We start from the raw sequence: 14,271 nt of genomic DNA, 5'->3' as shown, positions 1-14,271 counted from the left end.
AGTGCGTGTGTCTGTGTGTGTGTGTGTATGTAAGTGTGTGTGTGGTGTGTGTGAGAGAGAGAGACAGCGTTTGAGTGTGTATGTTACACAGAGAGAAAATGTGTGTGTGTGTTTGTGTGTGTGTGCTCTTGCATAGCTGAAAACAGCAGAGGTAAATCCACTACTGTTGGTAAATCCATTGAGCTGACAGAGCTGCTCTACCCTTATCTCTCTGTGTCTCTTTTACCCCAACACTCCCTTTGCACTCGTCCGCTCTTCTCTTCTGATCTCTCCATCCCTGAGGCACCCTTTCTTTTTTCCACCACAATCGCTCTTCAAGATGCAATTTGTACCTTCTGTTCTGATCAAACTCCTCAATACTGACAGCAATCATGTCATTCTGTAGGCATGACTTAAAGACAGTGGTCCACAATATCCCTATACTCTACCGTCTTCTAGTTGATTTGATATGTGTGTATTCTATGCATATAAACAAATGCATACGAAACACCACAGACAAAGAATGAGGAACAGGCCTACTGTTCTGTCAGAATGGTATTATGACTGCTCTAAAAGAGAGCACAACAAACAACTTCATTTTGCACCTTTACAAGACGAATATGTCCCGTTAGCCCTATTTCCCCTCGTACTTCCACCCCTGCTCTCTCTCTCTCTCTCTCTCTCTTTCTCTCTCTCTCCAGTTTCTCCACTTCTCCCTCTCCCCCTCCCGGGTCTCTGGGAGCGAGGCAGAGAGCGGAGAAGAGCAAAGTGGAGCGCGCTCACAAACTGGCCTAACGGTCTGGATTTGAGATCAGCTCCGTTTGGACGGAGCCGCGCTCCCAAGCAGCACACATCTGAAATCAGGCGAATTAGGAGCAAAGAGGGAATTTGGCCCAGCTATTTCAGCTATTCACACACATGGAACCCGTTACTGCGGGGGAGAGAGGAGCACAGCCCGAGATGGCTTCAGCAGAGAGACAGGCAGAGAAGGAGAGCAAGATGGAGAGAGAGAGAGAGAGAGAGGGAGGGAGGGAGGGAGAGAGAGAGAGAGAGATAGAGAGAGGAGGGGGAGAGAGAGTGAGATGAGAGGGAAGAGAGAGAGGATGAGAGGAGGAAAGAGAGAGAGAGGAGAGGGGAGAGGGAGAGAGAGAGAGAAGAGAGAGGAAGAGAGGAATAGTGGGGAAAGAAACAAAGAGAGTGCAAAAGGGAAGGAAAGAGAAATAAAAGAGAAAGAGAGAGAAAGACCTAGAGCTCTCGGTCAGACAGACAGAAAGACGGAGAGCAGTCAGAGCACAAAGGGAGAGCTGGCACCGGGGCTGGGAAAAGCATGCGGCGTCCAAAGTCTTAATTTCCGGATTCATAAAGTCATGCGCTTTTCATGAACATAAGTCTGTGGAAGAGGCTTTGAATGAGATGAGCACTGACAGCTAATGAAGGACATTTATCTTCCCCCCCTTCACCCCCCGCACTCCAAACAAAAGAACTGCTGAGAATACGGAGCCACATCTCCAGACATGCCGGGTGCGGTACAACTTTATGGCTCTGGACACCCGCAGCAGAGCCGTAGGCACGTGGGGCGGCTGGGGGCCTGGGGGGATGGCTGACTGCGATGTGTGTTGTTTGGAAAGGAGCTGGCAGGCTTAGCGCTGGCAGGCCCCTTCCATGCCACCCTGCCAGCGTGGCGACGCGGGTACTGGGCGAACATGACATGCTGTCTCTGGGCTCCTCTGGGCTAGGCTAGGCTAGGCTACATGGTAGAGCTGGGTAGTTGTGAGTTGCTTACTAAAGCCTTAGTTGTTGCTAAACTGGAAGTGTCATTTGTCCAAAGTGACAATGTGTATAGGCACACCATTTCTGAGAGTGTGAGAGTGTGTGAATATGAATGTGTCTCTGTGGGAGTGTCTGAAGACTGCAGTGGTGTGACACACCTTATGAAGGATGAATGTATGCCCTCATCGCAAAGTGTGTGTGTGTGTGTGTGTGTGTGTGTGTGTGTGTGTGTGTGTCTGTTTGGCTGAGTCTCGGCCAATGGAAATCTATAGTTCAACAAAGGTCATGCATACACAGTGTGCATGTGCATGTGTGTGTGTGTGTGTGTGTGTGTCAGTTTGAAGACAAACCTGAGCCACGTAGGACAGGTCGGATATGAGCGAGAAGCTGTCCACCTCCCCGCGGCCGATGTAGGTCTGCAGGAGGATGTTGATCTTGCCGTAGCCGTTCTCCACCCCTCCTGCCGCGGGAAGCTGACAGACATCAGTCAGCAACCTCTCCAGCTCCTCACTCTCCTCATCACGCACCTATACACACACACACACACACACACACAAATGTTTAACCATCAAACACAAATAATCAACACTATCGAACATACACACACACATGCAAATAATGAAGCATAGGACACACACACACAGAGAATAATCCACCAAACACACAGACACAAATAACCAGGAATCAAATTTACAATAAAAAAAAAACATCCAAATAATATGCATCAAATGTACACACAGACAGACACCAATTGCAAACACACACACCACCATACACCCCCCCCCCCACACACACACATCAACAAACATAAATAATACCAATCACCTGCTCTTAGTCAGTACCCTCCTAAAGCACCTGTTCACACACATCATACGATCATTAAACCCTCAAAGGCTTATTAACCCGACAAAACATCATCTCACACACACACACACACACACACACACAGACAATTAAATACTGTGTTATGTGACCAGCATGGGTGAAGCTGTGAAATTGTGATGACTTTACGGCTCAAATTTACTAGCTCCGTCAGTGTGGTCTGAACAGAGTGCCGCCATAAGCCTGGGTATCAGCCTCACTTCCTCCTCGGGCTCGGAGCAGACCCTGTGGATTCCCCGGTCCAACTCACCTTAACCTGCTCAAACTCCTCCGCTTTGGACACGATGCTCAAGATATCTGCTTCCGTCTTCTGGGCGCTAAACAGCTCATTAAACGTCTGTGAGGTGAAGAGAGACAGAGACAGTGAAGTAGAGGGGGATAGAGGGAGAGAGAGATGGATAGAGAGAGAGAGAGGGGGATAGAGAGAGGGGGATAGGAAGAGAGAGTGAGGGGGGTAGAGAGAGAGAGAGAGAGAGAGAGAGAGGGAGAGAGAGGGGGGTAGAGAGAGATAGAGAGAGGGGAAAGGGGGAGAAAGAGAGAGAGGAGTAGAGAGACAAAAAGGGACAACAACATAGCCATTATATTTGTGTGCAGGTGACTCTTTCTGTTACTTACCACAGTTTTGTTTAAAGGCTTCATGAATCCTATCCAATTAAAACTAACCTGCATCTGTTTTGTTCCATAACCATTTGTGAAGTGCACCATGTTGTGAAGTGCACCATGTTGTGAAGTGCACAATGTTGTGCCTTCTGTTTACATGACTCTGCTGAGACCTGCTTGAGGTCAGGCAATCTGGTGACATATCCTCTGTAGCCACCTCTACACCCCTCACCCTCACACAGCACTGGCCGTGGCTGTATGAGCTGTCTCACCTCGATGGGGTTGCCCTTCATGTAGAAGTAAATGTGTGAGCTGTCTCACCTCAATGGTGTTGTATTTGATGTAGATGTGTGAGCTGTCTCACCTCAACGGTGTTGTATTTGATGTAGAAGTGTGAGCTGTCTCACCTCAATGGTGTTGTATTTGATGTAGAAGTGTGAGCTGTCTCACCTCAACGGTGTTGTATTTGATGTACTGTATATGTGTGAGCAGTCTCACCTCAATGGTGTTGTATTTGATGTAGATGTGTGAGCTGTCTCACCTCAATGGTGTTGTATTTGATGTAGATGTGAGCTGTCTCACCTCAATGGTGTTGTATTTGATGTAGATGTGTGAGCTGTCTCACCTCAATGGTGTTGTATTTGATGTAGATGTGTGAGCAGTCTCACCTCAATGGTGTTGTATTTGATGTAGATGTGTGAGCTGTCTCACCTCAACGGTGTTGTATTTGATGTAGATGTGTGAGCTGTCTCACCTCAATGGTGTTGTATTTGATGTAGATGTGTGAGCAGTCTCACCTCAATGGTGTTGTATTTGATGTAGAAGTGTGAGCTGTCTCACCTCAATGGTGTTGTATTTGATGTAGAAGTGACTGGCGGTGCGGCCCATGTCAGTGGAGTGGAAGTATCCGGTGCGCTCCTCGAAGCGGATCATGCGGGCCTTGTCCAGCTTCCGTCCGGCCTCCACCACCAGCTCCTTACGGTACAGGTCTAGCCCAGGGTCCATCTGGGGGGGTTAGGGCAGACAGGTCAGAGAGTCACCAGAGACTACCTGGAAACTACGATTAGCTGGTCCAGGTGGCTGGACTGGTCTGAGGATTGAGTGGAGGTGTTACCTCTCTTTACACTGTATACTATATACACCCAAACTTTACCTCTTTTATTTGTAATGACTTGACATATTTCATAGGTAAAAATATACATTTTGTTTATCTTCTGAAAAAAAAAGTGCAGCTATTTCCTGATATTCTTGCCCAGATGGGAGTTCAGCGAAGCCCCCAATGAACAGCGATGGCGTTGCGTGCCCAGCACTGGCTCGCAGGCAGACAAGAAAAATGGTACCTCGGGTTATTGGACGTGGTCTCAAAGACTACACTGTTGTAAATGGCAAACAGATGGCAACATGTAAAACATGCGGGACCAACATTACAGATGGTGAAGAAACAACGTTCCAACTTTGTTCAACACTTAGGGCTGCACAAAGACCCGTAAATTAAGCCTAATTATCCATGGAGTAATCTTTGGTAAGCCTTGGCTTAGGCTAGCAAGAGCTAGTGTGATCAGTCCCTCCAGGATTTTGTAGGCTTGGACAAATTGCAATTTTCTTTTATTCTATTATTTGCAAAAGTTATGGAATTTCTGCATTATTTGTGATCAAATTAACTAAAAATCGCAGCAATTTGTACAATTTGTCAGAATGCCCACAGCAAATTCAGTCACTTTTGGTCACAGAAAACACAAAAGACCCTTGCAAGATCCTGGAGAGACTGTGTCATATGGGTCTAGTTTACTCTAGCTAGACTAACCAAAAAATGAGCTCTCGACAAGGTTTTTTTAAAGTAACACCCTACAACCATACGAGATTATTATCAAAGCAGTGGCAGAGAGGGTAAGAGATAAATCTCTTACATCGTTTAGAGGTCAACAGCAGATTTGGGCGCGCAGAACTGTCCCAGTGAGGTGAGCTAATTACGCTGCTCTCAGGTTGCTAGCGTAGCATCAGCGTCACGGTACATAAACAAACTCAGGGTGAGATGACGTACAGTACGCCACACTCGCCTCGTAGAAATAGAACAAGAAGGCTCGACACACTACAGAAACTATTTTCTCGCGTACCGGCTTAGAAGCTTTAAACAGTTAACTGTAGTTCTAAAACCAGACAGTATAAACAGCTTTAAACAGTTAACTCGAGTTCGAAAACCTTTTTCTACTATTTCTTAAGGATGCAATGGATCATTTTTTTGTGATCCACAACCTTTAATTTCTAAGTTTTTGGGGACACAAAGGGCAGAGTTTTAGAATCCAACACACCCTTAACATAAAGCTCTTGTGCCAGTGCTATGTCTGATCTGGTCATTAGCCATCAGGGTCTTAGCCATCCTACTACGTCCTCATTGCGCACAAATGTCTGACAAACTTTTGTACAATTTTGTATTCAATTTTTTTGTAAATGTAATGCTTCATTCCGAAATCCATACTTAAGAGCAACACTCTAACCTTACTCACTGACACACACCTCACTAACTAATTCACTTGCTCACTCACACACACCTCACTCACTCATTCATTCATTCCCTCCCACACACACCTCACTCACTCATTCATTCACTCACTCACACACACCTCACTAACTCATTCATTCCCTCTCAGACACACCTCACTCACTCATTCACACACTCCCCTCACTCATTCCTTCCTTCACTCACACAGACCTCACTCACTCACTCATTCATTCACTCACCCAGACACACCTCACTCATTCATTCACTCACCCCCTCAATTCAAGTTGATTCATTACCATGATTAATGGAATGGACCCCAGACAATATTTAGTAACAGTATTTAGAACACTTTGTTAGTCTTTGGGTTGCTTATCATCAATATCCCTTTAAAACATTTCAATTTAATTTCAACAGTTTAATAATATGTGTTAATTTGAAAGTATGCAGTTTAAATCAGTCTGTCATTCAAGTGTGTGTGTTTCGAAAGTTTATTTGAAAATAAACATTTTAAAAGGCATTCACCATTTCTGCTCATTTAATACACTAGCTGTTACTCTGCAGGCAAAGATGCAAGAGAATGAAATGAGTCGAAGAGTGCACCATGACTTGTTCGGGGCTTGAAACATAAGGTTAAGCACTCAGACTTGGACTTTAGCTTGGGACTTCTCTGCCCTGACTCGGTACTTGACTCCGGACTTCATCGTTAAGACTTGAGACGTACTCGTTACTTGTCGAACAATGACTCTCGGTCTGCTCTCTGCCGTGTGCTCTCCCACTTGTCACAAAAGAGTTTAAAAAGGGGTTTTCATTAGAGAGATGTTTGTAATGAAACTCTATTGGCTTGTTTATGATGTCGACGGGCAATCCTTTAAACATTCAGGCGGTGGTCCAGACTCTCGTCTGATCTGCACCTGCCTTGGATGAATTAACCTGCCCGGTAACACCATTCAAGCTTGTTTATTTTCCTTTAATGAAAACACTTGAACCTCTCAGCTACTAATTTTGTACATAATGTCATAATGCCAGTGAGGGAGAAAAAGAAACGACGAAACATGTCCGCTTCCTGTGAATGTAATTTCGGTGCATGCGTAAGCATGGTCGTCAGTAATCACTCTAGCTCACACGGGTCTAACACACACACACACACACACACACACACACACACACACACACACACACACACACACACACACACACACACACACACACACACACACACACACACACAGGTCTAACGCTCCCCAGGCAATTAAGTGGTTACATAGACAGCGCCGTGCTGCACACCACATATCAAGCCCAAAACGAGATGCTTACCCTTAAATATCAAACCTATTACACATCTCTTTTTCTTCTCTCATCAGTTCCACTAAGAGTGCCCAGATCAACAACCTTCACCAGACTAGACTGAGACTCAGGCGAATTAGGCGAGTGTGGGTTTCAGGGCAGATTGTTAGATAAAGATTAGACAGTGTGAGGGAGTAAGGACTGTGAATACACGCGGGGTTGGGCTGCATGGCTCACAGAGAGATCATATGAAGTCTACAGAGTGTAAGATGAGACTGGTGAGGACAGGCTGCAACTAGGGTAAGACAGTTGTGTGTGTGTGTGTGTGTCTGTGTTTGGTGAGAGTTTGTGAGATACCTGGCAGGCTTTGTAGTTGATGCCGTAGGCCAGTGGGTTGGCCCTCATGCGCACAAACAGGTAGGTATAGCTGAGCCACTTCACCGCCTCCTCAACATTAGTCACCGTCCCCAGGGCGACCTGAAGAACGAGGGAGCACGAGAGAGGAGAAAGACAGTACGCTTACCGACTTATACAGCCAAGTATCCTAAAGTCATGCTCCATCTAACACTGAATCCTCTACCACTAAAAGGAGACTTCTAATTCTTGTCCTTTGGCGCCATCTGGTGGCCATATCCCGTCAGCTCCACTGGGAGTGAACACTATGCTGCAGCCACCCAGTGGTCAGTCACTAGATTGGCAGGCAACCAGATGGCCACTGCTGCTTTTGCTCACATCACCATAACTGCAGGCCTGTGGCACAGCAATGCTGTTATTACAAAATGAATAGAGGCATTATTCAAGGTATTACAGAAACACATTAGGCCATTTGGAATTGAAACAGAACACTGTGCATACATACGCGTTTGTGTGTGAGGTGCATGTGTGGGTGTTCTGTATGTTCGTCTCTGTGTGTGTGTGTGTTTGTGTGTGTGTGGGTGGGTGGGTTTTATGTATGTTCGTGTGTGTGTGTGTGCATGCCAAAATGGCTGTTTTTTGTGACTTTGACTGTGTAGCAAAGTTGCAAAGTGTTGCAAAGTGTTTAACACCTTTACAGTTCAACTATTAGTGTGTTTGTGTGTGTGTGTGTGTGTTTTATGTGTTTCTGCTTTCATCTTTATGAGTGTGTGTCACTCTCTGTGTGTGTGTGTGTTTGTGTGCATACATGTGCTTCTGCCTTCATCTTGATGGCCCTGTGTCACTGTGTGTGTGTGTGCTTTTTGGGTTTCTGCCTTCATCTTGAGAGTGTGTGTGTGTGTGTGTGCATGTATGCACATGTATGTGTGTGTGTGTGTGTGTGTGTGTGTGTGTGTGTGTGTCTGCGCTCACCTCTGCGTTGAGGTTGTCTGCGAGGCTCTGCAGGAACTGGCTCTCAATGGGGTTCTGCTGGGTGAGCAGTGTGAGGTAGTGGCTCAGTTTGTCATGGGTGGTGATGATGGTGCCCTCGCCGTACTTGTCGAACTGTGGCCGACCGGCGCGCCCGAAGATCTGCATCACGTCCAGGATGCCCAGGTCCACCAGCGCGCCCCGCTTGGCATCGTAGATCTGTGTGCCCTGGAGACCACAGGGTTGGGGAGGCGGGCGGGAGCACAAGCCAGGGTTGACAGCATGTGTTAACATGTTTCCTTTCATGGTCATGTCTGTGTCAAGGAGTTGGAGCTTAGGCACCACCCACACACAACCCCACCCCCACCCCCACACACACACACACACACCCCCACACGTCTAACCTAAATGGGCAGGTTGACCCCCCGTGCCAGTGAGGCTATTAGGATTAGTAACACAGAAACGCTAGTGCCCACACACACACACACACACACGTCTAATCCTAAGGATGACGGCGTGGGCAGGCAGAGTAACCACTCACACCAGTATGACACACACACACACACACACACACACACACACACACACACACACACACACACACACACACTAACCTTGATGATGACTGCATGGGCGGGCAGGTTGACTCCCCAGGCCAAGGTGGCGGTGCACACTAGAACCTTCAGGTAGCCCCTGGAGAACATGTTCTCCATCAGGGTCCGGTCCTGGCGCAGCATGCCTGCGTGATGGATCCCAAAACCCTCGGGGAACATCTCCCGCATCTGCTTGTTCCGCGAGCGCTGCACCTGTGACACACACACACACACACACAAATGGATGTTTCAGTCATGAAGGGATTACGAAGCCAGGTGACGTGCACCCACACATGCACACACACACAAGCGTGCACACACACACACACGCACGCGCACACACACACGCTCACACACACAAACTACAAACAAGACAAAGCATCGGAGGGCTCTTCCTATCTCTATCTCTCTCTCCATCCCCGTTCTTCTTCTTCTCTCTAAATGAACCTAAAGGCAGCCCGGTCCCTGTGCCTTGGACAGAGAGCCCATTAGATGCACTCAACATCCCCCTCTCTTCCCTCTTCTCTTCTGTCCAGCGTGTGTAAGGTGAGAGTCTGCCTTCCTCATGTCAGGGGTGTGTACACACTCTGCAAGGTCACAGTACATCAAGTGTGTGTCCGCTTCAGAGAGACAGAGGCACCGGCACAAATGCATGTGTCATGTCTGCAAGGGCTCTGTTTCTATATTTATGTCTTTCTGTTTGGACATTTCTGTTTTCTACTCTGTACTTTGGAAACACAACTGTCTTTGAAGTGGTCATGGCCACTGAAGAATTATGAATAGAATGAGTGAATTTAATGGAGAGCGAGAGAGAGAGAGAGAGAGAGTAAGAGATGGAGGGGGGGGGCGGAGAGAGAGAGAGAGAGGGCAAGAGAGAGAGAGATAGAGAGAGAGAAGAGAGGAGGAGAGATGAGAGCTGCCCTCCTGGAGAGAGAGGCTGGCCTGAAGAGACTCCTGGGACATTCCCTAGCACTGCCTGCATTAGCGGAGGTGTCAGAACGCACCTTTGATCAGCACGCTGCACCCACACACACACACACACACACACACACACACACACACACCCAGGATCTCAATACTGTGATAAGACACACATGCACAAACGCACACGCTCAACTCAACATCAGGCATCTAACAACTGCACTCTGCACCACAAGAGAACACACACATATTTGATACTTGTGGTCTACAGTTGTCTTACACTCACACCCACCCCAAAGCCCTTCGAAGACACCACCACGAACACACATACACACACACACACACACACACACACACACACACACACACTGTGGTACCTCAAGCTGCTCTTGGGGTCCCACTAGGTTTAAAAGTTAGTGAATTCCCTTACCAGGCCTATACTGGGCAGGCCCTAGGACCCTGGTGAGGTGCTCTGGGGACTAGGGAGGTCGGGCCGTCCACTAATTGCAAGCTCAGGTGCAAATTGTTTGATTAGTTTGGCACTGAGCAGCAACTAGTGAGACAAAGGGTGTAAAGTTTAAACAGTCAGTTGGAAGCAGGGCTGAAGAGGGGAAGGTTTTAGTAACTAAACATAGCACAAAAAGTAAGGACATTTGTGTTTGGTAGATTATTTCTTTGTTGTAACAATGCTCCTTGGCAATACATCTTATACCGTTGGAAAGCCTGTTTATTTCCCTTTTAAATGGTGCCACATTTGTAAGGAATATGCATTTGTGGGATGAGCAGCACAGCTGTTTATGTGGGTAGCGCCCAAGTAAAATTTGCCAAAATTCTCTGCCAATGCTAAACAGTTTATTCTCATGTTGGTATTCACTCTTGTTTTTAATTGTTTGGTGGATTGGATGATTGAAATCTCGATCAGTAACAAGGAACAAACAAGACGTATCGGCAATTTTACACTTTATTCATTTAATACACCCCCAGGAGCCTCAGGAGCGGGTGGAAGATCCATACGCAGCCACAACAGCCTGGCACCTCCTCCTCATGCTGGTCACCAACCTGGTCACACGTTATTCTGGGATGGCATTCCATTCCTCTACCAGGAGTCGTTGCAGATCAGCCATCGTGGTTGTGTTGGTCACTAACACGTACAGCACGCCCAAGCTGATCCCACAAGTGTTCAATTGGGTTGAGGTCTGGACTCATGGCAGGCCATTCCATTCTCTCCCTGATGGTGTATTCAATGAATGAAGTGTAAAATTGCCAATATGTCTTGTTTGTTCCTTGTTACTGATCAAGAGTTCAATCATCCAATCCAACAAACAACTCAAAACAAGAGTGAATACCAACAGGAGAATATGAGAATTTTGGCACATTTTGCTTGGGCGCTACCCACATAAACAGCTGTGCTGCTCATCCCTCAAATGCACGTTCCTTACAAATGTGGCGCCATTTAAAAGGGAAATAAACAGGCTTTCCAACGGTATAAGATTTATTGGCAAGAAGCATTGTTACAACAAAGAAATAATAGAAAAAACACAAATGTCCTTACTTTTTGTGCTATGTTTATGTGTGCAAGCCTGTGGGCTTATGGCTTTTCTATTATATTTGACTACCCCAGTTTGTAAAATGTAAGACTTAATAAATGGACCTGCATTGCTGAAACACCCTCATCGTGTCCCTTGGAACGCTGGGCGTTTGGTGGAGAATGCGAGCAGAGTGACCCAGCTAAGTCGCCGAAGAGGGGGAACACGGGCAGAGTGACCCAGTTAAGTCGCCAAAGAGGGGGAACACAGGCAGCGTGACCCAGGTAAGTGAGAAGATATGGATCCAGCGTGTCAACACTTCTGTCTCTTGGAACGCTGGGCGTTCACAACACACACACACACACACGCACACACACACACACCTCACACACCTTCAGCAGGTATATAATCACAGAAGTAACACATCACATGCTGTGAGACCCAAGGAGGGGCATATGTGTATCAGAGAGGAACAACACTTAGACTCCTAGAGACTACACACACTCCTGCAGTTATATAGTTACAGTCACACACACACTCCTGAAGTTATAAAGTTATAGTCACACACACTCCTGAAGTTATAAAGTTACAGTCACACACACTCCTGCAGTTATACAGTTACAGCCACAAACACTCCTGCAGTTATACAGTTACAGCCACAAACACTCCTGCAGTTATACAGTTACAGCCACACACACTCCTGAAGTTATATAGTTACAGCCACACTCACTCCTGCAGTCATACAGTTACAGCCACATACATAGAAGCTAAAGATCAATTCATGAACTGCAGGGGACTGCACCCAAAAAAGTATATCATGAAAACAACATCCACCCCTGCATGTGTTATACTACCACTGAAAACAAGCAGCTTTAACCAATACTGTACAAATACTGCTCTAAGAAGTGGTTTTAACCGATACTGCTCTCTAAGAAGTGGTTTTAACCGATACTGCTCTCTAATGGGCAGCTTTAACCGATACTGTACCCATAATGCTCTGTAATGGGCAGCTTTAACCAATACTGTACCCACACTGCTCTCTAATAAGCAGCTTTAACCGATACTGTACCCATAATGCTATCCAAGAAGCAGCTTTAACCAATACTGTACCCACACTGCTGTCTAAGGGGCGGTGAGGGAGTCATGAATGGGCCCTGAGCTGATGGTGGGCGTATGTGGCGCTCAAAGCCTTACTGCCCTATGCATTGTGCTCTGCCGTGGTGCCATTTCCACACTGAGTGCCGAAACCAAATCCCACGGGCGAAATGATCTGTCGAATAATCGGCACAACAAAAGGGAGGAGGTTGAGTGCTTGAGGCTTCAAAGGCCTTAGAGCTCATAATATCTCTCCCTGATGCTCTGACCAGATATTAACTGTGTGTGTGTGTGTCTCTGACGTGACATTAACTCCAGCAAAAAGGAGAGAGGGTGTTGTGTGTTGTGTTTGTGTGAATGTTTAACTGTTTGTGAGTGTGAGCGCATGAGTGTGTGCATGAGTGTGTGTATGAGTGTGTGTGTGTGTGTGTGTGTGTGTGTGTGTGTCTGACGAAAAAATTAACACCAGCAAAGAGGAGAGAGGGTGAGAAGCATCACATCAGCGCACCATGTCCACCCCTCTCTGCTCAGGGGTGGGGTGACACACACATGGACCCAAACACACATATGGACCCAAACACACACATGGACCCAAACACGCACAACCTGAGTGTGTGTGTGAGAGGACAGTTCTCGTGGCTCTCAAGCTATGGGTGGTGGTATTTTACGCTACTGGCGTGTTTGAAAGTGTTTTGTGTGTGTGTTTGTGTGTTTAACTGTTTGTGAGTGTGAGAGTATGAAAGTGTGACTGAGTGGTGCATAATAGAAACACATCTACGTATGAAATTGTTATTCCACGTGTGTGTGTGTGTGTGTGTTTATGTGTGTCTGATGGACAGCAGAACAGTGGGAGATTACTGCTACTTTGCTCCAACTGAGTTGGGTGGTGGGGGGCCATCTCCTCTTTCTCTCTCTCACTCTCACACACACACACACACACACATACACACACACACACAGTCACCAGTCACAACATGGTGCAGACAAAAACACACACAGCAGGATGCAGTCGTTGTCTCCAAGATAGCACCCTGACATCTCAGCACCATATCACAAGCGGGCAATTACAACTAAAACACACACACACACACACACACACACACACACACACACACACACACACACACACACACACAGAAAAGGGTTTGATTCTATTGTGTTTGTCACAGCCTGTCAAATAATGGCCTGAAGGCATTTAAAACTACTAGGATGTCAGGCAGCAAAAATAAATGAATATATGAAAGATTTATACATTTGGGTATTTGTCTGTCTTTGTGGTGTGTGTGTCTGCGGGTGTCTAGTTGGGGTGAGGGAGAGTTTGTCTGGTACGGGTCAGTCTTTGGTCTCCTCATGGCATTGGTGACAGATCACTGCAGCTCCACTTCAAGGCGACGGCTCTGACAGCTTCAGAGAGCAGTCTGGGTAAAAATAGTCTTCTTACCAAACAAACAAAAAAGGGGGAAAGAAACAAAATTGCGGACGGGAAATATAGGAACTAATGAGACAGAACCCACGCTGCTTTGACATCCCAGGAGGAACACACACACACACACACACGACTCATTGCAAAGACCATCAGACAATGGACTTGCGGCAGCAGACAGCAAAGACTCTGTCATGCTTGGCTGTCTGAAGGAAACATGAAATCCCAGGAGAAGGCAGTCCCCCACCCGACCACCATCAACACTTCAAACACCACACACATCTCTTGGATAGCAGACACATGCTCACACACACTCACACACATGCTCACATACTCACACGCACGCATGCACACTCACTCCTTCACTCACTCCGT

General features: G+C 46.8%; 1 protein-coding gene across 2 annotated transcripts in view; it reads right to left on the bottom strand.

Moving 5' to 3' along the window:
- ascc3 (activating signal cointegrator 1 complex subunit 3) overlaps positions 1–14,271 on the bottom strand; it is a 170,337-nt gene that overhangs the window by 48,120 nt on the left and 107,946 nt on the right. For both annotated transcript variants that reach the window (XM_031575751.1, XM_031575753.1), the window contains exons 15-20: positions 8,953–9,144; positions 8,342–8,566; positions 7,373–7,492; positions 4,072–4,236; positions 2,882–2,968; positions 2,100–2,276 (exon numbers count right to left, since the gene is read on the bottom strand). In XM_031575751.1, the coding sequence (XP_031431611.1) occupies positions 2,100–2,276; positions 2,882–2,968; positions 4,072–4,236; positions 7,373–7,492; positions 8,342–8,566; positions 8,953–9,144 (966 nt within the window). The remainder of the gene's footprint in view (positions 1–2,099; positions 2,277–2,881; positions 2,969–4,071; positions 4,237–7,372; positions 7,493–8,341; positions 8,567–8,952; positions 9,145–14,271) is intronic.

This window comes from Clupea harengus, chromosome 11 (genome assembly GCF_900700415.2).
Source record: "Clupea harengus chromosome 11, Ch_v2.0.2, whole genome shotgun sequence".
Classification (NCBI taxonomy): domain Eukaryota; kingdom Metazoa; phylum Chordata; class Actinopteri; order Clupeiformes; family Clupeidae; genus Clupea; species Clupea harengus.
This window is presented reverse-complemented; position numbering and strand designations above follow the sequence as displayed.